At 44.9% G+C, this 22,998-nt stretch overlaps 1 protein-coding gene and 2 non-coding genes across 5 annotated transcripts in view; all 3 read left to right on the forward strand.

The window, feature by feature from the left end:
- Positions 1 to 20,034, forward strand: part of Atg16l1 (autophagy related 16 like 1) — a 35,576-nt gene extending 15,542 nt beyond the window's left edge. For 2 of the 3 annotated variants that reach the window (XM_050123077.1, XM_050123079.1), the window contains exons 7-18: positions 610 to 696; positions 1,280 to 1,336; positions 2,226 to 2,328; positions 6,048 to 6,153; positions 7,522 to 7,592; positions 9,469 to 9,540; positions 14,232 to 14,352; positions 14,658 to 14,763; positions 16,716 to 16,865; positions 16,952 to 16,999; positions 18,029 to 18,130; positions 18,835 to 20,034. In XM_050123077.1, coding sequence (XP_049979034.1) covers positions 610 to 696; positions 1,280 to 1,336; positions 2,226 to 2,328; positions 6,048 to 6,153; positions 7,522 to 7,592; positions 9,469 to 9,540; positions 14,232 to 14,352; positions 14,658 to 14,763; positions 16,716 to 16,865; positions 16,952 to 16,999; positions 18,029 to 18,130; positions 18,835 to 18,928 — 1,117 coding nt within the window. In that variant the 3' untranslated portion in view covers positions 18,929 to 20,034. The remainder of the gene's footprint in view (positions 1 to 609; positions 697 to 1,279; positions 1,337 to 2,225; positions 2,329 to 6,047; positions 6,154 to 7,521; positions 7,593 to 9,468; positions 9,541 to 14,231; positions 14,353 to 14,657; positions 14,764 to 16,715; positions 16,866 to 16,951; positions 17,000 to 18,028; positions 18,131 to 18,834) is intronic. The other variant, XM_050123078.1, reaches the window with a different exon arrangement.
- Positions 3,419 to 3,690, forward strand: LOC126489123 (small Cajal body-specific RNA 6). The gene has a single exon (XR_007588862.1). It is a non-coding gene; the product is annotated as a small Cajal body-specific RNA 6 (non-coding RNA).
- Positions 12,877 to 13,140, forward strand: LOC126489122 (small Cajal body-specific RNA 6). Its single transcript, XR_007588861.1, has one exon. It is a non-coding gene; the product is annotated as a small Cajal body-specific RNA 6 (non-coding RNA).
- Positions 20,035 to 22,998: the final 2,964 nt, after the last annotated feature.

The following is a 22,998-nucleotide window of genomic DNA, read 5'->3' on the forward strand; positions in this document are numbered from 1 at the left end:
GTAATCCCAGAGCAAATAAGGGAAAATAAATTTACTTAGTCATGGTTTTACTTGCTTGATGTAACAGGTTCTTAAGTATATATGCTCATAATCTAGATAATCATAGAAAAGGGAAAAAAATCCTGTTTTCAAAATCTTAAGAATCCAAACAGTGGGCGGTGAGCTCTTAATATTTTAAGGTGTTTTTTCCCATGAAGATTGCAGCACAGCAAATCATTAAGACCAAAATTGTGACTTGCCTTCTTCACAGTCGGGGAAGACTTGGCCTGTAAGAATGTGTAGAAAGGAAACCAGAGGGGCCTGCATCCGCTGGCATGAACAACAAAAGGAGCATATTCCGAATTCAGATGATAGCACAGGAAGTGTGCAGACCCTCCAGCCATTAGAAGCACATGTGTTTAGGTTTTGTTTTTGGGAAATTATTCTTGGTTGGCTTTATTGGTTTTGAATAGGTAAAATGGCTTATGTTTCTCAAACATGATGTAGTTCCCTTTTCTCCTTCACCATCACTTTGCAGCCAAGACTCAGGAAGAGTTCATCTCTACAATGTGGTACTGGCCCTTGCAGAGCTCCTGTTCAGGACAATGACAGACTCTCATTTCTTTCCAGGGATGATGACATTGAAGTCATTGTGGATGAGACCTCAGATCACACTGAAGAGACCTCTCCTGTGCGAGCCATCAGCAGAGCAGCTACGTGAGTGGACCGGCTGGGTGGGAAAAAGGCGAGCTCTAGCTTTAGTGTGACTGCCAAATGACAGGAAAACCTAAATTAGATGTACCCAGAGTCCCCAAGCCTCTTCTACCACACAGAGAGGAGAGTGGGAGGAAGGCGGACGGGTGGCCTGGCATTTCTGACACAAACAGGTGCACCAGCCTCCCGAAAGATGGGTGAACCGTTAAATTTCATTATTCACTGCAATCATTCAGATCTTAGGACACAAGGATATATATTGTAGGGTTTTTTGTTTTTGTTTTGTTTTTTTAATTTGCTAAAGTAGGGCTGAAAGAATGGATGGAATTTTAACACCCTGAAGTTTTTGGTGAATTAGACAGATCCCTTGTCAGGGATTTTCTTAGGGAACCTTGTTTCTTTTAAGACTGTAGACTGGGTTTTCCCTCTGCCTTCTATTTCCTGGTGGTTCAGATGCTGTATTGAGTTTGTCTTGGCTGGGATTTGGGAATGGAAAGTGTATTCCCAGGTACTTGTTTTTAGGGGCTGTTTTGATTTGGGGGCAAAATGTTTCTAAGGTTTAAACCTATCCTCCCCTCCTCTTTAGTAAGCGACTCTCGCAGCCTGCTGGAGGCCTTCTGGATTCTATCACTAATATCTTTGGGTAGGTTAGAAGTCTTTCACCTTTCCTTTTAAAAATGTGTGAATATACCTAAGCATATGTATGTGATGTATTATTTTTAATATACACCAGAATTTCAGCAGTGCCAAGAACGTGGATGCCTTAATTCAGCTTGTCATTAGCTTCTTTCTCTTTTCTGCAACTTCCTTTCTCTTTATCTTGCTGTGAGCTGATCTATGGCCTTTCCCTTTAGTCTGTCCGAATCTCCCCTTTTGGGACATCATTCTTCTTCTGATGCTGCCAGGTGAAAATATTACCCTCTCTCAGCCCAGCATGTGAGTGTGGGTTATTGATAATCGTGCTGACCACGCTGCGCTGCCTGCAATCATCGATGTCCACACGCTAACCAGGGCGCTTTGCATGTTCCTTGGAATGAATGCTGGAGCCCTTGAGCTGTGCAGTCAGGTTGAGCTCTCTGCAGTCATCATGCTCTTGACGCCATTTCTCTTAGCATGCATTTGACTGTGCCTTGACCACAGTTATAAAAGCTGAGGGTTGTTGTACTAGACATGGAATTCAGCTTAAAAGAGTGTGTCAGAGTGTCGGAGGTTTGCCTCCAAGCCAGCTACTATGTTAGATTGAAAATGTTTCCCCAACATTTACTGACAGGGCAAGCAACTTTGGTTCAAGATTGTGTCAGTGTTGGGTTTTGAAGCCCATGAATTAGCAAACAGAAAAGTAAGGTGTGTGCTAACTCCTGACATATGAGTAAGATGATATGAATTCTGGATTTTGGAGGGTCTAGAAAGACAACAGCTATTAACACAGCACACTGCTTAAGTAGGGTTGTTCTTGAGGTATATTTAGCAGTTTGGTAGACACTAATCCTAAACAGTCCTGTATAATGTCTGCTTTTTCTGTTGTTCCTTAGGAGACGCTCTGTCTCTTCCATCCCAGCCCCTCAGGATAATGTGGACACTCATCCTGCTTCTGGTAAAGATGTGAGAGTCCCAACTACTGCCATGTATGTCTTTGTAAGTATGCCTTGTACCCAGACCCCTCTGAGCCTGGGATAGTAGCAGGATCTGGAACTAAAGGGTCCTTGGGTCTGCATCTAGACTTTCCACTGTTGACTTAGACCAGCTGACTTTGTGACCTATGGGGAATTAAGGTATGTTGTGTTTAGCTTTCAGCATACAGAATTTGTTAAAGACATCCTGTGTACCCTGGGACCGACTGAAAGGATTGGTGCCTTGAGCAATGAAGCAAGAGAAACCAGTGTAATTTGTGCAGTTGTTTTTAACTGGTTAGATGCAGCTTAAGGTGAAATTCCTGATGGAGACTTGTGTCTTTCAGAGGTACTAGAGCAATGGCTCAGATTAAAATGTGGGGAGCTAGAAAGAAGACTCGGTGGCTAAGAAAACTAACTATTCTCCCTGAAGACCTGAGTTTGGTTTCTAGCACCCACGTGGCAGCTTATATCTTTCTGTAATTTGTTCCATGGGGCCCAATGCTCTTCTGGTGCCCACATCACCAGTCATATGCATGGTGCACAAACATTCATGCAGACAAAACACCCAAGCATACACATATAAAACTCAAAAATAATAAGAGCAGGTGTGTTGGTCTTCTAAATCAAATTTTATCTGGATAACTTCCAACCACTCAGAGCTTGTTATTCCACAGTAATACCTGTGATTCTAAGTTGAGTTCTGGCAGTAGCAATTAATCTTAGTTTCAGTTGAGCCATAGAACGGAAGAAATTGGTCTAACCTGAGGAAGTGTGGTCTACCTTGCTCATAGCTTTCTGAAGTGGGGAGGCAGAGAGGCATCATGACTCGCAGTGCCCTGGAGTTGGTTAGGTGGTTTGGGAGGGACATGTGGCTCAAACAACCTACTTCGGTTAGTGCCGTAGAAATGGCGTGGCACCTGGGTGATAGAGCTTTCAGTTGGGCACATTCAGGCGATCATCATTGGCAGGCAGGCAAGCAGGCAGGCAGGCATTGCTATTCAGTGAGCTGACTGAGCCTCAGGGGTTGAGAATGAGCCCTCTTTGGAGGAGGAGTTGGGCAGGGCAACGGCACCCACTCCCGTGATTCCATATTGGGCTGAGCACCTTCCAGAGGTCAATGATGATTGGTAAAAGGTCTGATTGCACTAAATGTCACAGCTCCTTCCTTGCACTCTACTCCCAGCAGCCCCTTTTTCCCCCCTAGCACATTGAGGTCGTGCGTGGGAGAGTGGGGCAGCTGATAATTTAGGATTCTGTCAGTGTGTGTTCCAAGAGTGAGTGGTTCACAGCTGACTGCTGTCCAACAGAACCCATCATACAGGAGTCTTGATGAGTGGCAGGATGGATGTGATAGTGCATGATCTCAAGTTTTCAATCTGAGACCTCTGGAACAAACGGTTCTTAAAAAGGAGAATTGCATGAGGTGAAAAGCCCATCACCTACTGGATTTCCACCAGCTGGACATGAGGGAAAAGTGCTGATTATGTCCCAGGCAGTTAGGGAGATGCTGGCTCCCCAGACTTTGCTGGACTTGAAGCAAGACCTAGATATCAGCTTTGTTCATAAGTAGTTCTCTGTCTACTGTCGTGTTGAGGGAGAGCATAGCAACACCATCTCTTACTCTTTTCTTCCATTTTACATGGGATGATTTTACATGTTCTTACTCTGAACATGAATGCTCATCCATACTAATCTTTGTGTTTTTGGGGTTTTTTTTTTGTTTGTTTGTTTTTTTGTTTTTTTGTTTTTTTTTTTTTTTTTCGAGACAGGGTTTCTCTGTGGTTTTAGAGCCTGTTCTGGAACTAGCTCTCGTAGACCAGGCTGGTCTCGAACTCACAGAGATCCGCCTGCCTCTGCCTCCCAAGTGCTGGGATTAAAGGCGTGCGCCACCACTGCCCGGCCCATACTAATCTTTGATGTGGGAAGTCCTTCTGTATATGGTTTTTACTGGTTTACCTTTTACTGGTCAATGCATAAAGCCGTTTTGACTAGTGGCTTAGCAGAATAAAGCCAGGCAGGAAGTACAAATGGATATATAGAGAGAGTAGGCGAAGTCAGAGAGATGCCATGTAGCTGCTGAAGGAGAAAGACACCAGAATCTTCCCAGCAAGCCACAACACCATGGTGATGCACAGACTAATAGAAATGGGTTAATTTAAGATGTAAGAGCTAGCTAGAAATACGCCTGAGCCATTGACCAAACAGTGTTGTAATTAATATAATTTCTGTGTGATTATTTGAGTCAGGATGGCTGGGAAATGTAAGTGCAGTCTCCATCTACAAATTTAGAATTTCCTGTGGAAAGGCCAGGCACAGTGGCACACGTTTTTAAGCCTGGCATTCAGGAAGCAGAAGCTGGCAAGTCTATGAGTTAAGGGTCAGCTTGATCCAGAAAGGAATTTGCCTACAAAGAACTTTTAATTCTTTCAAAATAACACTTTTATTGATAGTTTATTCAGTTTTCAAAAACAGTTTGAGTCATAAAAATATTTCTGATTAAAAACCCAAACTGAAGCTACGGAAGTTAAACACTTAATGAACATCACACTGTTAATGAACTGGTGCCATGTTTCCAGAGTGAACTACACAAACTTACAGTATTAGGACTGGCCAAGAAAACTTTTCTTAGTGGGTGAGAGCACTTGCTGCAATCTTGAGGGCCTGTGTTCATATCCATAGAATCCATCTAAAAGCTGAATGGCTTTGTCCCTGTAACCACAATACTGAGGAGTGGAGAACAGAGAATTGCAGGATCTTGCTGACTGCCAGCCTAGCTTCTAGTTCAGTAAAAAGTCTTGTCTCAGGGTGTTAAAGCAGAACAGTAGACCCCATACACAACTGCACATATACCCCCCCCCCCACAGAATCCTTCTTTAGTGTTGTATGTTACTAAGTACATAGCATTTAATATTAGTAATAGGAGAAAATCTAGTGTCTGTCACAGAAGAGGCAGTTCGGAGACTGGAGAGATGTCTCAGCAGTTACATGTCCTTTGCTGCTTTTCTAGGGTACTTGAATTTGGTTCCCAGCTCCTTGCATCAGTCTGACAGCTCATGACCACCTGTCACTTCAAGGGATCTGATGCCTTCTTCTGGTTCCCACAAGCACCCACACACATACACAAACATAAATAAAAATAGATGTTAAAGAAAATAGCAATTCATTTCTCCATATACTTTTAAGGTAGGAAAATTAAAGTCAGATTATGATTATGATTCTTAGGAATAAGATAATGCAAAGGCAAACTTTATGCAATATACATTAATTTTGAGTACTTTTGTGGGGGTGCATCATTTATTTACTGTCTGGCTTTGAACTTCTGGCAGTCTGTCTGCCTTATGAGGGCTGGGATTCTAGGTGTGTGTCACCATACCTGGCTTACTCTGAATACTTTTTGTTTAAGTGAGCACAAGCCAAACATGGTAGCAGACTCCTGTAACCCTTAGCTCAAGAGGCTAAGGCAAGAGGATTACAAGTGTAGTTCAGGTTGGCCTGGACTACTACACAGTGAGATAGTACAGTATCCAAATGAATGGATTTATGCTACTGCAGCTGTTAACAATAAAATGAACAAGAATCTTAGGAGATTTTGGGTGTGGAGTTTACTCAGAGTTCATAGTTGAATCCAGCTCTTTTGGAGATTGTTTGGCCTATGGTTAGGCAGTTGGAGTATATATGTGTGCCTTAGGCTCCTGGGGGGATGATAATTATTGGGCTTTGAAACAAGGTACTGTCTTGCAGGATGCACATGATGGGGAAGTCAATGCAGTGCAGTTCAGTCCAGGTTCCCGGTTACTGGCCACTGGAGGCATGGACCGGAGGGTTAAACTTTGGGAAGCATTCGGAGGTAAGAGCCCATTATGTATGTCCTTATAAGGAAGCTCTGGTGGCATCTGAGTATATTTTAATTTGTTTAATATATGAGTAGTAGAGTCAGGGCTAATTGAGAGCACATGACTTGAAATTCATGCTCTTTGTTTTTGAGACAGTCTCACTGTATTTGCAGGCTAGCCTGGAACTCATGGTTCTCCTGCTATGGCTTCTCTGTGGCAAAATCCCATGCTCTTATTGTTAAAGACTTCTCTAGGCTCTAGAGCGGAGAGAAAGGTGTGGGTTACTGCTTTTGATGTTTGAGCAAGAGTAGTTAGTGAAACCTTTGATTGCTGGAAAGCATTGTGCCTGTCTTCCCTGAATTGCCGTTAGCAGAAAAGTGACTCAGATAAACCCCTTAGTCTGCTGAAACTGTGAGAATGGGAAGTTTTGTTCAGAGACTTAGGTTAGGAAGATGGAAAAACTGAAGTTGTGAGAAGCTAGAGCTCAACCGTAAGGAAATACTGGCAGATGCGCTTATAAAGATTGTAGCTCAGCAGTAGAGTACTTGCCTAACTGCTGACCAAACAACAGCAGAGTTTCACTTTCTTTGATCACTAAAACACCTCTGAGGAGATTAGAAGGGTGGAAGTGGAGCTGGAGACGTGGTGAAGGATGAGTATGTGCAGGAGGAAGGAGTTCACTGTAGGCTGTCTGAATTGATAGGACTATGGAGTCCAACAGGTTTTCAGGCCATAATGAAATGAAGATTTCCAAAACAGGAATTACAAAAATTTGGTGGTTAGTTTCACCGAGAACTAATGGAAAGACCTGCATGTGCTCCAAAGGATAACTTGGGAACATGCATATGACATTGCTGAATCTCCATTGTTTCGGGGCTCAGATTGCAGCAGAATGCCCTGTTTTCTGTTTATCTTGTCTGATTCTGCAGAACTGCAGGAAAGCTCCTGTTCACTGTCATTATTGACTTGCCTTGTATTTCACTGCCCCCCCTTTTTGATTTTTTTTATTGATATTTATTGAGCTCTACATTTTTCTCTGCTCCCCTGCCTGCCTCTCCATTCCCCCTTCAACCCTCCTCCAAGATCCCCATGCTCCCAATTTACTCAGGAGATCTTGTCTTTTTCTACTTTCTACTTCCTGTGTAGATTAGATCTATGTGAGTCTCTTTTAGTGTCCTCATTGTTGTCTTAAGTTCTCTGGGATTGTGGTTTGTAAACTGGCTTTCTTTGCTTTATGTTTAAAAACTATATATGATAATTGTCTTTCTGTGTCTGGGTTACCTCATTCAAAATAATGTTTTCTAGCTCCATCCATTTTCCTTCACTGCCCCTTTTTAATGTATTTAATGTAACTCTTAAATTTTTTATTTTACTTCATGCAGATAAATGTGAATTCAAGGGTTCCTTGACTGGCAGTAATGCGGGAATTACAAGCATTGAATTTGATAGTGCTGTAAGTACCTAATTTTAGATTGTTGTTTGGTTCGTTGGTTGTTTTTTAAAACAGGGTCTCTACATAGTCCTGGCTGTCCTAGAATTCATTATATAGACCAGACTTGCCTGCCTCTGCCTCCAAAGTGTGACCACCATGCTTGAACAATTTTTATTTTTTTGAAAAATAATTTGAGGTATTTGATTTTTTGAAATTAAAAACAAACATGGGAACATGGGAAGCAGAGTCAGGTGCATCTTCCTGAGTTTGGGGCCAACCTGGTCAGGATAACTAAGACTACACAGAGAAAGACTGTCTTAAAAAAAAAAAAAAGGAAAAAAACAAAACCACAAGACTTCCTGTTCTCTGCAATTTGAAATCTAGTTCACACTGGGGAGGGTTAGGAGTAGATTAGAGATCGACCAACTCTCGCCACTCTGATCTGTTTCAGAGCCCTATTGCTTTGTTTGCATACATGTCCCTTGGGGTCAGGATGGTGTCTTCCCAAGGAATTTCCCTCTAAAAGACCCAGGCCAGCAAGGTGGCTCAACAGGTAAAGGCACTTTCTGTCAAGCCTGACAATTTGTTAGATCCTGGGACCTCTATGGTGGAAATAGAGAACTTACTCCTGAAATGTTTTCTCTGACCTACACGCACTGACATACGCACACTAAAACAAACAAATATATGTTTCTGATTTGCTTTGGTGTTTTTTTTTGTTTTGTTTTGTTTTGTTTTGTTTTTTTGTTTTGTTTTTTGAGACAGGATTTCTCTGTGTAGCCCTGACTGTCTTGGAACTCACTCTGTAGACTAGGCTGGCCTTGAACTCACAGAGATCCACCTGCCTCTGCCTCCTGAGTGTTGGGTTTAAAGACACGTGCCTCCGCTGCCTAGCTTAAATTTTTTAAGAGAATGGCAAGAAAGCATTGAATTGTGGGTCATGGTATTAAGGTAACATAATACCTCTGGGGTGGCTTAGGAAACAAAGCCATTTGAGGCAGACCTTGAGGTCATGTGCAAAGGGTAGACATTACAATACAGGCATTGCTGACAGAGGAAACAGAGTGAAGAGCTGAAACAGGACTGGTCCAGTAGCTGGTGAGTAATGGTAGCATCCCTATTGCTCACCAGTGCTCACTGATGTGATGAGTCTTTCTCTTGTTTGCTGATAGCCTTATCTCAAAGGATGGGCACTGGGTAGGAGTGAATCATCTTCATGCCTCAAGCAATGGTGCCTTGATGTTGGGGGAAAATTAGGAAATAGGAGTGGTTAGTTGTGTGGGGGTCAGAATATACATGATGTCAAAATGTTAAATAACCACAAAGCCATTCTGAGAGTCCTGAGAGGTTTCTTGGCAACTTTGGAGATCAAACCCAGGTACCCGGACATGCTGTACAAGTGCCTTACTATTGAGCGAAATCTTGGTTCCTGAGAGGTTTGGAAAAACAAATTCAGAATAAAGAGGCGGTGTCTGAAATGGCCCACAAAAGCCCTGTAGGACTGAAGCAGGGGAACTCCAGAGGAAGGAACAAAACTAATGTGGAAGATGGACACTCTAGGTAGGAGATGAGTTGGGAGGCTTTCTGGTTTGCTCAGTATTGTAAGGAAGTCCTGTTTATTATTAAGACATTGGTGAAGGGAAAAGTGGGTGGGTGAGGCTGAGCTCTTCTTTGAGCCTGAGATGTCTGCTATACTCATGTAAGGTCAAGTGAACCTGGGAAGAAGGACTTAGCTTAAAGATGAGGTGGGGGTAGTTGCCAGCTCATTGGCAATGTAGGTTGGTCTAGCTTAGAAGTGAAGTTGAAAGCATCTAAATTACTTCTTGGACCTGCTGACTGGGGAATTTGTACTATATGAACTGAATTTTGCTCAGAGTTTTTTTTTTTATTCTTGTAGGGAGCTTACCTCTTAGCAGCTTCAAATGATTTTGCAAGTCGAATCTGGACTGTGGATGATTATCGATTAAGGGTAAGACCCAGTTTGAGAAAGCTAGCATAATCTTCCAATTACATGTGTCGATCAATGTATGGAATACAAAAAAAATTGACGCATGTTTATAAATATAAAATTTGTTTTGTTTTTTGAGGCAGGCTTTTTCTATGTAGCTCTAGCTTGGAACTCTCTATAGACCAGGCTGGCCTCTGCCTCCTGAGTGTTGGAATTAAAGGCGTGTGCACCACTGTCCAGCTTGATATTAAATTCATGCTCTATTCTGGGAAAATATGTCTCTCCTTTGCACCCTTTCAGCATGTTTGCTACCAGACCCTCACATTTCTGTGATAGTCTCAGGAGTTTTGTGATCTGAAGAACCAGGTATATTTCTTATTCTATTTTAGTTTAAGTTGTCAAAATATGACACCAGCATGTGAATTGAGATGGGTTTATCTGTCTAATAGCACTGACTGTCCTTGAACTAGCTTTGTAGACCAGGCTGGCCTTGAACATAGAGCTATGCCTGTCTCTGCCTCCTGAGTGCTGGGATTAAAGGCATGTGCCTCCACACCTGGTTTATCAATTGTGGTTCATAAGAGCCCTAAGCCCCAAAAGTTACCTCATAGTTGGAAATAGGATTATGGAAATACATGGATGTGCTTAGGGTAGAGCTTAACCAGGTGGTAAAACTAGGAAACAGGAGCTTCCTCTTGAAGGAATCTGCATTTGAGCCCAGTGTGATACCCAGGACAGCGGTCAGAACTTGGCGCTTCTAGAGTTGGGTAATGGAGAGAAGTTCTCACATGAACTTGTGGAAGGAGACACAGAAGGCACTTGGCATTGGTGGGGCATTTTAAGTTTGACATAGTTGCGTTTGTGTCAGCTCACACAAAGAATGGCACTGTGTTTAAATGAATGTGCGAGCTCTACAGACATCTTTACAGTTATCTTGGTGGTCTGATTGAACGCTACAGAGATGAAGCTAGAAGATTCTTTAGAAGCAAACTAACTTAGCACTTTAGCTTTTCATTTTCCTGGAAGAACTTTGTAGGCAGGACCTGTAATAATTCATGGTTCTCCGTTGAAGGAGAATGGAGGTGGAGGCCTCTTGTTTGTTCCTACCTGCTCAGACCACGAAATCATCACACAGAAACTGTATTAAGTAAATCACTGCTTGGCCAATCACTTACGCATATTTCTGGCTTACTCTTATATCTTAAATTAACCCGTTTCTGTTAATCTGTGTATTGCCGGGTAAGATTCCAATGCTTCTGTCTCTGGTGGAAGCTACATGGCTTCTCTTTTGACTGTGCTTACTTCTCCCTATATATCTCTTCCAGCCTGGCTAAATTCTGTTAAGCTATTGGCCTAAAGCAGCTTCTTTATTAACCAATAAAAGCAACACAAGGACTTCTCACACCAGGAGAAGTCAGTTCTGAATGTGCAAAACATGAGCCCAAAATACAGCAGATACATGCTGTGAGTGGTGAAGAGTCAGCCTTGTGTTTTCTGAAGGACTGCTGCAGCTCATGTCTGCGCATGCTCCACTCCCCATTTCCAGTGGATGCTTCACAGCTTTGCCTTCTAAACGTGGGAAAGGCGCCTGCCGGTGCTGCTGAATGCGCAATGACAGACCCTCTGGTCAGCTGTCGTTTGTTTGAACTATTCATCTTTTGGGGCTTTTGTTTTGTTTTTTAGTTGTGTGTGTGTACCTGTATCTACGTGGGTATGTCTATGGAGCCTAGAAGTTGTGAGCCACCAGTGCACAAAGGCATTCACACATACACCTTTATTTTTTAAATTGGAATTTTCCTACATAACCTTGACGGGCGTGGAACTTGTATGACCCAGGTTGTACTCTACTTTGCAGCAATCCTCCTGCCCCTTCCTCCTTGGTGATTTGGCACTATGCCCAGCTCTGTTCATTTTTTGTTGGGCATTTAAGATTGAGTGAATTCTTCAAAGAGTTAGTTTGCTTAAAGAGAAAGCATTTCTTTGTGTTGGATGCAGTGCCAAGTTATGCCTGTTTTATATATGTCTTTTTAATTATCTGGGAACTCAGATGAGGGAGGTAGATGAGACAGGTTCAGATAGGCAGTAAACGGTCACACAGTTAAATATTATGGTTAGAATTTGAATTGAGACCTATGCTTCTAGGCTGAGATGAAATAGTGCTAGCCAACTGTGGAAGTTGGATCTGCAGGTTTCTTTATACTGGGCCCTGGGAGGAAAAAAGAAGCTTTTGAAGCACGTGACAGAGGGTAGTGTTTTTGTCATTGGTAAAGGAAATTTATAGATAGGTGGGGATCATCCTCCTGAAGTATGGCGAGGAGACTGGAGAAATAGACCTAGAAGATGAAGATCAGAGTCAGGATTGTTTCCAGCTCACTGAGCTGCAGCACAGAGGCCCAGTCACTGGGCCACACATGTGGATGAGTTCAGTAATGGTGACATCATTACTTGGGTTGCAGCATCATTTGATAGACTAGCTTTGATAGCTTTGAGAGCTGTGGCCTGCTTGTAGCTCTGTCTTGTCCCTAGGTAGATGGAAGATGTGGAGGCCTTTTTTTCTATGACTTTTCTGTTTTTGAAGAACTCAGGCAGCTCCTACTAGGTTTAGGAAATGAGAAAACTGTTAGCGTTTATCCTGTGGGGTAAGGAGGTACGTGTGCTGTGGCATTTGTGTAGAGGTAGAGAACTTGTAGGAGTAAGTTCTTTCTACCGTATGGAGCCTATGCTGATCTTCTTACTGGACCAGAGCATTCTTTTCTTTATTAGAAACAAAATATTAATGAACCTTTTGAAATTGGGGGCGGAGGGATGACACTTATAAAAAATGATTCTAGTCAGGTGTGGTTGTACATATTTTTAATCCAGTACAGTCTGGTTGATGTAGTGAACAGCCAAGGTTACATGGTGAGCCCCTGTCTTTATTTAAAAAAAAAAAAAAAATGACCCCTGGGAAGCCAGAGATAGCAAATACAGTGCTTAACCATATAATCCTGATGATTTGAGTTTGATCCCTGGGACCTTGTAAAGGAAGGCGAGAACTGTTTCCACTTGGTATTTATATACATAATTAATAATAACAATAATAAAGAGAGCCCCAGGAGTTGAATCCCAAAGTACTCTTGCAAAGAAAGACCAGTGTTTCATTCACAACTAGCCGTAGCATCAGCCGTAGGGGATCCAGTGTCTCAACCCCCGGAAATTGCAATGGTGTGCACAAAGAAAAGCAAACCTTTAAAAATAATTAAAAATAAAAAGCCAGGCATGTTAGCACATGCTGTTAATCCCAGCACTCAGAAAGTAGCCTTGTCTACATAGTAAGCCCTTGTCTCAAAAGCAAAAACGAACTCTACCTTGAAAAGAGGTCAATGATGAATAGTAAAAGGTCTGACTTCCGAGGTCGCCTACCAGCATCCTCCATCCCCAGCTGCTGCCTCTTACCCATCATGCTCTAGTGGTGCTGTATTGGGAATACCAGTAGCTGACAAGCAGTGATGTCTCCATTCTGTGTTCCCTGACAAGCTCAGAGAAGGCACTGGTTGGCATCCAACACCTTAGTCTCAAAGGGATTTGATTGTTGGGAGTTCTGGTGTCCTTGGCTATGATCTGACGTTTTAAGCTGAGACCTCTTATTTTAAATGCCCCACAGCTTCTAATTGTGTGTATGGAATTCTGGTGTTTATTTTTGTGAATTATGCCTGCAGTGGATCTGTCTGTTCTCACTTTAAGTGAGAACGCTTTCAGTGGTACTGAATAAACTCTTCCTGTCTTTGATAATTTGAGCCAGACTTGATGGTACACCTATTAATCCCACCCAGTACTAGAGGAATGGAGGCCAGAGGTTGTAAAAGCATCCTCTGTTTGCTTTCTGTTTCCTCTCTTTTATATATTTCAAGGAGTTATGGAGTTTGGTGCTGTGATTAGGTGGGGTTTGTATTTATCCCCTCCCCCTTCCAGTGCTGGATCTAGAGCCTCATATGTGCTAGACAAGTGTTCTGCCGCTGCCCTAGGTTTACCCAGGCAGATTGTGCGTCTACAGATTCCAGCAGTCCAAGTTCTGTGAATACGTATGCAACACCATACTGCCTTTCTCTTCGTGAACTTGATCCCTGTGTTATTCAGCTTTCTGTCACTGTTGTGAGAGACCTAAGTAAGACAGGACACATGCCTGGCATCAACATCTCAAACTCAGGCTTTAGAAGTTTAGCCCATGGTTGCTTGGGCCTATGGTGGCACAGTACATTGTGTGACTAAGGAACCTGTTTGCCTTGTGAGAATTAAAGAGCAAAACAGGAAGCATCCAGGGGCCCCCAGTCTTTTGGAGAAGTGTGTGCTCAATGTGTTATCTTCCCTCCCCCTGGACCACAGACTGTAGAGACCAGGCCTCAGCAAATCAGTTCTTTGGGGCTGTTCAAGATCACACCAAAGCAATGCCTCATCTCTAGGCAGCACCAGAAATCATTTCTAGAAGATTCTGAAAGCTACTCAGGTCACAAATGTGGCTGCCTAGTTGAAAGTGCTTCAGATGAAGCATGCAGCTTCTTTGAGACTGAGTCGGTAAAGCTATTCTCCATATGCCGTATTTCTTTACCCTTTTTTTCTAATTTCTTTGAGGGTGTCTGGTGGGATCTCAGAGCCTTTTGGGACTGGCTCTGGAGCTTCTCTGGGAGGGCAGCATGTCATTCCAAAGCTCACCCTAGCTGTGTCCTCTCTCCTAGCACACACTCACAGGCCACAGTGGGAAAGTGCTCTCTGCCAAGTTCCTGCTGGACAATGCTCGGATAGTCTCAGGAAGTCACGACCGGACCCTCAAACTCTGGGATCTACGCAGCAAAGTCTGTGAGGAAATTCAGTCTCAGTCTCTCTCTCTCTCTCTCTCTCTCTCTCTCTCTCTCTCTCTCTCTCTCTCTGTATATAGATGTTAGTAGTGAGGTGATGCTCCCACATCCAAGCTTGCATTTTGTGTAATCAGTCTGAACCCCAGGTTTATTTCAGTCTGAGGGATACTGGAGTAGTAAGGGTTGTTTTTGCTTGGTGTCATTTCAGTTTGTAGTTTGGGGGCTCAGTAGTCAAGAGTGTAAACGATATTGTATATGTATATAGCCACATGGTTGCCTTTGTGATGATGATTGGTTTTCTTTCAGGCATAAAGACAGTGTTTGCAGGATCCAGCTGCAATGACATTGTTTGCACTGAGCAATGTGTAATGAGTGGACATTTTGACAAGAAAATTCGTTTCTGGGATATACGGTATGACGCCCAAGAGCTTAGTGGGGGGAGTACATATAAAGATCTGTGAGCATGCTTTGTTTTTTGGGGGCGGGGGGGGGGGGGTGTTCTCATACTCCAGGGCTGGCAGAGCTCCAGGACACCTGGGTCTAAGCTGTGCTATTTTTCTTTATACAAAATAGTCTTCTGGATCCAGCCATCATTTATTGTACATACACTATGTACTAGATGCTCTGCCAGCTGTGAGATAAGCAGAGATGAGAAGATTTCTACCTTTAGGCAAATTAAGATGAAATTTAATTTCTGTCTTCTGTGAAGACAACACAGGCAGTGAACATTTTGCTGTAGTGGAGACAGGCTTTTTTCCCATGGTCATGGGAATTAATCTGGAGAAGCAAATGGACTTTATATGACAGAAAACCATCGAAAAGCATGCCCAGCTAGAACAGTCTGGTGTGGTTAGCATGTAGCAAGCAGAGGGCGTACGCCAATGAGATAGTGAGGTGAGTGGGGAATCAGATGTCCACTGGCTTTATAAGCCACTCCGAATGTCTTGATGTTTGAATTGTGGCTGATAACGAAAAAAGTGATGACTGACTCTGTAAAAGTCTGCTCAGTGATTTGTTCATCTTCAGAGAGTAGGTTAGGGCACATTGAAAGCTAAGTGTTGATAAGGGCCTGAATTCATGGCAGAATGGCATAGGCAGGGGCATGCTGGGAGGTTCCTGTTGCTGGGCAAGGTGAGGAGGAGGAGGAGGAGGTCTATCAGGACCAAAAGAGGTCCAGTGAATGGAAGCAGGAAGATGGTGGTGGCTGATAATTGGATGGGAGAGGGAGAGGGAGGCAGGCCACAGTTCAAGTAGGGGGCTCGTGAGTGTGGAGAAAGGGGTAAGAATGTACAGCTCTGGATGGACTTGGAAATGCGAGTACCCTCAAGGATACTGTGAAGCTTGTGACTCCCTAGACCCTACCTCAAGCTCTATTTTTAATCCTTTTTTCCCTCCAAACCTGAAGTTCAAACTTAAAACATGGAATTTTAAAATTTCACCAGACATTGCAAGTCTCCTGGCTAATGGCAAGACAAACTCCTGCTCAGTTTAGACAGCAAATCAGTTTATTGAACACTTTCAACAAAACCTTTGGGAGTGTCCCCATTGGGTCCTGTCTACTGGTGCCTGTTAGCTTACTTCTGTGGGTTGAATATGTAGGAGAATTTGGGGAAGCAGCAGCAGAGGATACACAGTAACATTTGTGCCCTGGGCTCATCCAGTCCCATGTCTGAAGTAGCCACGGTGAAACTTCCTGAGCATGACAGGGCCTGTGGGCTCTGCAGATCCACCAAAGCAGCTTGTCCGCCAGCCTTGTGTCAGAGCTAAAAGTCACACCCTTGAAACTTCCTGAGCATGACAGGGCCTGTGGGCTCTGCAGATCCACCAAAGCAGCTTGTCCGCCAGCCTTGTGTCAGAGCTAAAAGTCACACCCTTGAAACTTCCTGAGCATGACAGGGCCTGTGGGCTCTGCAGATCCACCAAAGCAGCTTGTCCGCCAGCCTTGTGTCAGAGCTAAAAGTCACACCCTTGAAATTGTCCTGGTCTGCGGCTTAGAGCCGAGGAGTGGTAGGACAATGTTTATCATGTGCACGAGGCCTCAGATTCGGTCCACAGAAACAGTAAGAAAAAGCAATACTCCAGTTTGCTCTTGCCTATCAGGAGTTGTGCTTGGTAATTGTCCTGCTATACTAAAAACAGGCACAAAAATTCCTGACCAACTCCACAGTTCTAGGACCCAGCATTCCTGTAGGCTCTTTTGTTGGGAGAGTTGTGTAAGCAGTGGTGAGGTCAGGGACATGCTTACTGCCCCTGAAGACTGTTGGATCTAGCTGGCTGGCAGCATTTTTTGCTCAGTGACATAACATCCTAGTCAAGGTGGATGTGGCCCACTGGCCTTAGTCTCAGGCTTCTCTCTCCTTTTAGATCAGAGAGTGTGGTCCGAGAAATGGAACTTTTGGGGAAGATCACTGCTCTGGACTTAAACCCCGAGAGAACTGAGCTCCTGAGCTGTTCCCGTGATGACCTGCTGAAAGTCATTGACCTCCGGACAAATACTGTCAAGCAGACGTTCAGGTACTGGCCCTGGGCCCTGGGCCTGCCGTGTCCTGCTTCTGTCCTGCTGGGTGAGTGCTGGTTGAACTGTCTGCTTTTTGTTTCAGTGCACCTGGCTTCAAATGTGGCTCTGACTGGACCCGAGTTGTCTTCAGGTTAGTAGCCGTTACCTACCTCCTGCTTGGTTTATCTCAGGTTTAACCTGGACACTTTCCTTTAAGGGAAATGATCCTTAAAGTACTTAAAGGGGAGTGGTTTCCTTTAAGGGAAGTAAATGCCTCTCAGAGCTTTCAGGAGTGGATCTGGGGGCCACTGGGGATCCCGCTAGAACCCTTTTTTTTTTTTTTTTATGGTGTTCCTTCTGTGATTGGGAGCATGGTTGACTGGTGATTGGTTCTGAGTGAGCTGCCACATTTCCCTTTCCACCTACCCACTTCCCAGACTTGGCACAGTTTCAGGGAACACTGGAAAGGCTTGACCTCCCTGGGGTGGAACAGTACAGTCTGTTTGGGGGTGACACTCCAAGGTGATCCAGTGTCCCTCTTCTTGTTCTGCCTTTTGTGTGCCATACTTTCCTCAAGTGCATTCTGGCTCTCATCATAGGGAAAAGTGTATTTCATGTGGTGTGTGTGGTTCATTAGCTTATGTACACATGCAGAGACCAGAGGAAGATATCTTGTGTCCTGCTCTACTATTTCACCCTGTTCCCTCCAGTTTTTCACTGAACCTAGAGTAAAGCTGACTGTCTACAAGCCCCAGAAATCCTTCTCTTCCCACAACAGTTCAGGGGTTTTGGAGATTCAAACTTGGATCCTCATGTTACAGCAAACACTCTGGACACATTAGGCCATCTTCCCAGCCTGTGTCTCAGCATCTCATGGTTTCTCCTGCCTCCCCTTACTAAACCATGCAACAAGTTTGTTCGTGGGCAGAAACTGTAAGCTATTCAGAGGTTAGCTTTAGGCTTCCCTGTGTGTTGCTTGAGTCTGATAGGGAGGGAGGGAGGGTCAGACGGACAAAAAAACCTCAAGATACAACATGGCACTGCTCTTCAGCAGCCAGATGGCTGAAAACCAAAGGGCACACATTTGCTGCCATCTCCTGACTAGCACCTGACCTTCGTCTGTGAGCACAGGAGTGAAGTCAAAACTCTGCAGCTTTTGCTCTCTCGTTGTCTTCTCTAGCCCTGATGGCGGTTATGTGACAGCAGGCTCAGCCGAGGGGTCTCTGTATGTCTGGAGTGTGCTCACAGGGAAAGTGGAGAAGGTTCTTTCAAAACAGCACAGGTAAGATGAACCCCATCAGTGCGTGTACTTGGGCCCACATCTCAAGTGGAGCCGTGGTTTCATCCCTGGGGTTATGAGTATTCGGTTGGGTGTGAACCTCTGAGCTTCTTGATTCTTGAGGGCAGTTCGCTCTCATTTGCGGGGCTGGCTGACCAAGGTTAGTGGGGCCAGGCTTCACCACTCAACAGTATAGCAGACCACAGTGACTGAGATGCAGCATGTGGAACTATTGATTGGTGGCCACTGGGAAAAGGGTCAGAGTAGCTCCTTACTTCATCCTTTCCTACTCCATCCCTTCTCCCTTTCTCCTTGGCTCTAACATTTGTCAGTAATTCCACCGATTCCAAACAGATTTTTACTCCTCTCTTATCTTCTACCAGATTAGTAGCTCCTGGGCTTCTTGCTACTTACTCTGTAACCAAAGCTACCTGCCAACTAGAACATGGGCCCCACATTCCTGTGGGTTGGTGGCCCCTGCTGATGACCTTTCAGGGTTTGCAGCTTTGTAGTCTGTTGTTCCCCTGCTTCTGTCAGTGCTGTTCTTGGGGTTGCTGAAGGAGACATCTTTCTAGTCCAGTGCTGCATGCTGGAATAGTGCAGCTTTCTTAGCCTAAGTTCCCGCTGTGGGTGGGTGTGCCAGTATTTTCCGCATGCCTGGGCCTGGTGTCTGGCTGACCGAAATCTCTTCTGCTCCATCCTTAAAGCTCCTCCATAAATGCGGTGGCCTGGGCGCCCTCAGGCTTGCATGTTGTCAGCGTGGACAAAGGAAGCAAAGCTGTGTTGTGGGCACAACCTTGATGCACCCCCTCAGGAGCAGCGCGGGACCCCCACAGCATCCTGTCTTGGAGGGTGATGTGTCCTCCCAGAGAAGAGCTGGAACCATGTGGCGCCGTGGCTTTCCTGAGAACTTTGACTTAAGGTCTCGAGTGGCCTAGAAGAACCAACACTGAACCACACTGACTCTGCAAATGCCTGGCAGAGGCTCGGGTTCTCGTCTGCGTTTGGGTGGGAAACACTACTAACTCTGACCTTCCATACCTCATGGGGAGCACAGGGTCCCTGCTGGGTCTCCCCACTGGACACAGTGCCAAGGACAGCCCCACACACTGGGCATTGGGTCCCCTGTGCTTTTCCTGTCTTTCCAAAGTCTGTTGTGGCCTGATGCATGGCCCCTTTCTGGGGTCGCTTACCCAGGGGACTCACTGAAGGCATTGGGTCAGTGGAAACCAAATGCAGGGCCTGTCCTCATGTGACAAAGGATAGATGGAGCTGTTTGTTTGCAGGGCTGGTGGTGAGACCACATCTCAGCTGGCCTTCAGAATGCCTGGCTCCCTTCCTGCCAACATTTCCACATAGTTTTGTGTGTATGCGTGTGTCAGAGAGAGTGAGCACACAGGATGGAAAGGACTTGTGCCAACCTTTCCCTGTCAGGTATAGATTTGCAGCAGAGGGTGGATGAGTGCTCACCTGCACGTTTTTGCTGAAGTCGGAAGTGGTGAGTCCAGCCACTGCCTGTGCCTGCAGTGACCTTAGTGTTCGGTACAAGAAGCCGGTGTAGGAGCTGACGACGATGAAGACTAGGAAAGCACATGTCTGTTGCTCCTCTGCACACGGTCTGAGCTCTGTCTGTGGCTGAGGCACCGTGTGTTTGTCACATTTACTTTGCACTTTATTTCTGGCCTCCACACTGGTTCTCTGGACAGGAGGGGTGCTAGAGCTAGGAAAGAGGGACACACAGTCTTTCTCCGACATCTTCCCTGCTTGCAGCTTACCCCTTGGTTTGCTGCCAGAGAGCTTGTGCTGATGGAAGTTGAAGTTCGCTGGCCAGGGCACATCTTTTATTTATTTAATTATGTGTCCCAACAGAACTTGATTGTAAATAAAGATAAAAATTGTGTTATATACTTTTCAAACTCCTTGCATCTTGTTTGTTTTTGTTTCTTCTTTTATTTCCTTAAGAAGGGGGAAAGGAACTGATTTTTTGATACTTAGTCCTTTTGGAGGTAAGGACTTGGTTTGTGTGTAACCTGGACCAGATTTAAACTCTGAGATCCTCTTGCCTCCCAATGGATGGGATAAGAAGGTTATACAACTTTGTCCAGATAACAGTGTTTTCCTGGTGTTTTGGTCATTTTTATCATGTCACCCCCATAAATTTCTACTCCTGTGAACACCAGCACTCCAGCTTTGTGTCCTGTGCAAGTCTGCATACTGGGAAAGTGTCGCGGATCCCACCCCACCTGGGTGTTGCCGTGGACTGGCATCCTGCCGCCACTGCAGGAGAAGAATAAGTTGGGGGCACAGAAATTGTGTTTACTGTTCACCAGCCTTGGGGGAGGGGGGCTCGGCCAAACATCAGCTGTCCTTGAAAGGGAGGGAGAGTGTCACATGAGCATCACAGTCACTTCAGGTCACCCTGGCTTTGAACTTGAAGCAGAACTGCTCTTGACTTAATTCACCCCCTCCCCAGTATCTCTGGTCCCTTTTTACTGCCAGCTCTGAGCAGTAAGAGTGTCTTGTTCACCCGAGGTCTGCACCTTCCTCTGCCTCCAGGTGGAGTCCTTGCACCAGGGTGGGTTTCTAGTCTTTACATGATGTGGTTTTGCTTTCAGGTGTTTTTCATGCAGCCTCCAGAGAGAGCAGACTGACTTCCTATGACCTGTTCAGTCTGTATGTTACTTGAGGATATTTTTAACTAGCAGGTTTATATTCACCAGGTCATTTCCCAGTGCAGTATATGCAAATCAGGTTAGAGGCTTGATTCTACAGTATGCTCTGGGTACACTGCTCCCTTCACACACACACCCATAGGGTCTCACCTTGTAGCCATGACTGGCCTGGAACTCACAGAGGTCCTCCTACCTCTGGAGTGCTGGGATTAAAGGGATGTACCACCATTTCTGACACCTTTTTTTCTGCTTTATAGCATACGTCCTAGACACTGGGGAATGAGATTTTGTGGACATTGTAGTAAATGCATGAGGGAGAGGACCAGGGCAGCCCAGTTCCCAAGGATCGTTTCCCTGGGAAACAAGATTGCCATGATTCAAGGCGCACAGAACAGCCGTCTGTCCGCCTAGCTGGGGTTTGGTCAGTCTCGCATTTTGAAGCATGAAGTTTACATTCCAGCCTGTGTGGAACAGATTTGAGTAGCGTTGACATGCCAGACTTTTTACTTCTGCTTTCTTTAACCACCATTTCAGTTTCCATCAGGTGTCCCGAGGAGTAATAGGATGAGTTTAGTTCTCAAATTTAGTCATCTGAATATATTTGATTTTATTTTAGAACTGGGAGGAAATTTCACAGCTGAGTTCTGACCGCTGCTACTCTAGGTCCATGGGAGGAGGGGCATGCAAAATGAGTTAGCTATGATGTCATCTAGATCCTATTTCAGTAAATGTCATACAGTAGATTCCAATTTTCATCCATCAGCTTAAATCTCACATGAAATGAAGGACCCCCAAACTTGAGTAGGTTTCTATAGAAGTGCCTGGGTATGTGTGCCAGCGAAAGGCCACACTGATCTGTTGGCTGCCTTGCTACAGCAGACTGCTGCTCTGACCTCACACAGTGTTTTAAAGTCAACAGTTTTGTGATAGTGTCTAGATTTACACTGTATAGCCACCTACACATAATGCTAACCAACAAAGGCGCTCGTTGTCTTTCAAGGTAAGATCTCTAAGTAGGGACTTTCCTTCCAGAGGCCCTGAGTTCAATTCCCAGCAACCACATGGTGGCTCACAGCCATCTGTAATGAGATCTGGTGCCCTCTTCTGGCAAATTGGCACACATGCAGCCAGAACATTACATGCATAATAAATAAATAAGATCTCTAAGTAACAGATCAATCCAAAGAAAAATGGACACTTTCTTCTTGAGTGGAGACCACTGCAGAAAATCACAACTAGTTAAAACAGTTGTGGGCTTCCCAGTCCCAGTGGATACCTCTAGAAAACACACCCCAGGGAGTGTTGCTGAAGAGGGGCAACCAGAGGAGCTTGCTGTGATACTGTTTCTTAGTAACATCAAAAGCTATACCCCTAAACTCTCACCAGTATGACCACCCAAATGTGAAAAGCAGAAGACACCAGCAAACACCAGGTAACGGGAGCAAAAGCTCAAGAGGCCTCAGCCCTACACAGCGCTAGGCAGCTGAGTTAGTTAGGCTGGGAGTGGGAGAGGGAGTGGGAGAGGTGGTCCTCCCAGGAAGAGCACACCAGTTGGTGGTCCAGCTAGGAAAGGATGTGCAAGTAACATGACAGGTTTGCACAGATGTCAAGTTCACAGGCCCTGGACTCCCTGAGTGGGGGAAGGCCACAGACCTTTAGAAGTGGTTTCACTGTTCTGGAGACCCCATTGTCACTGGGGTTCAGTGGGCAGTACAGAGCCTACGGAAACACCCAGGCATATATCAGCCTCCAGTGGACGAGGAAAAGAGGAAAGCTGATGGAGTCCTGTCTAACCCATCATTAAAAATGATGATAATACTGATCATTTTTTCAAGAGACTTGACTACACATTCTACAGGTTTCTTTATACACACACACACATACACACACACACACACACACACACACCACAAAATGGTCAGGCAGTGATGTTACCTTATCCAAATGGAGAAGAAGTAACAGGGAGGCTGAAGAGCGTTCTCAGGGACACGAATTCATCAGGGAACTATGGAACCCAGGATTCCCATCTGGAGCTACCCACGTCCCACTGCACAAACCCGGGGCATCAGTAACATTGGATCCCAAGTGGTGAAGGGATTCCAGCGCCCTTGGGAAGTATGCAGCCTTATGCTCATCACAAAGAAACTTGCCTGTGGGAGAAAGATTAACCTGAAGCAATGGGAAGAAGTAGAAGGAACA

The sequence above is a fragment of the Alexandromys fortis genome, unplaced genomic scaffold, assembly GCF_014885135.2.
Source record: "Alexandromys fortis isolate MF-2015 unplaced genomic scaffold, M_Fortis_MF-2015_v1.1 scaffold_213, whole genome shotgun sequence".
Lineage (NCBI taxonomy): Eukaryota > Metazoa > Chordata > Mammalia > Rodentia > Cricetidae > Alexandromys > Alexandromys fortis.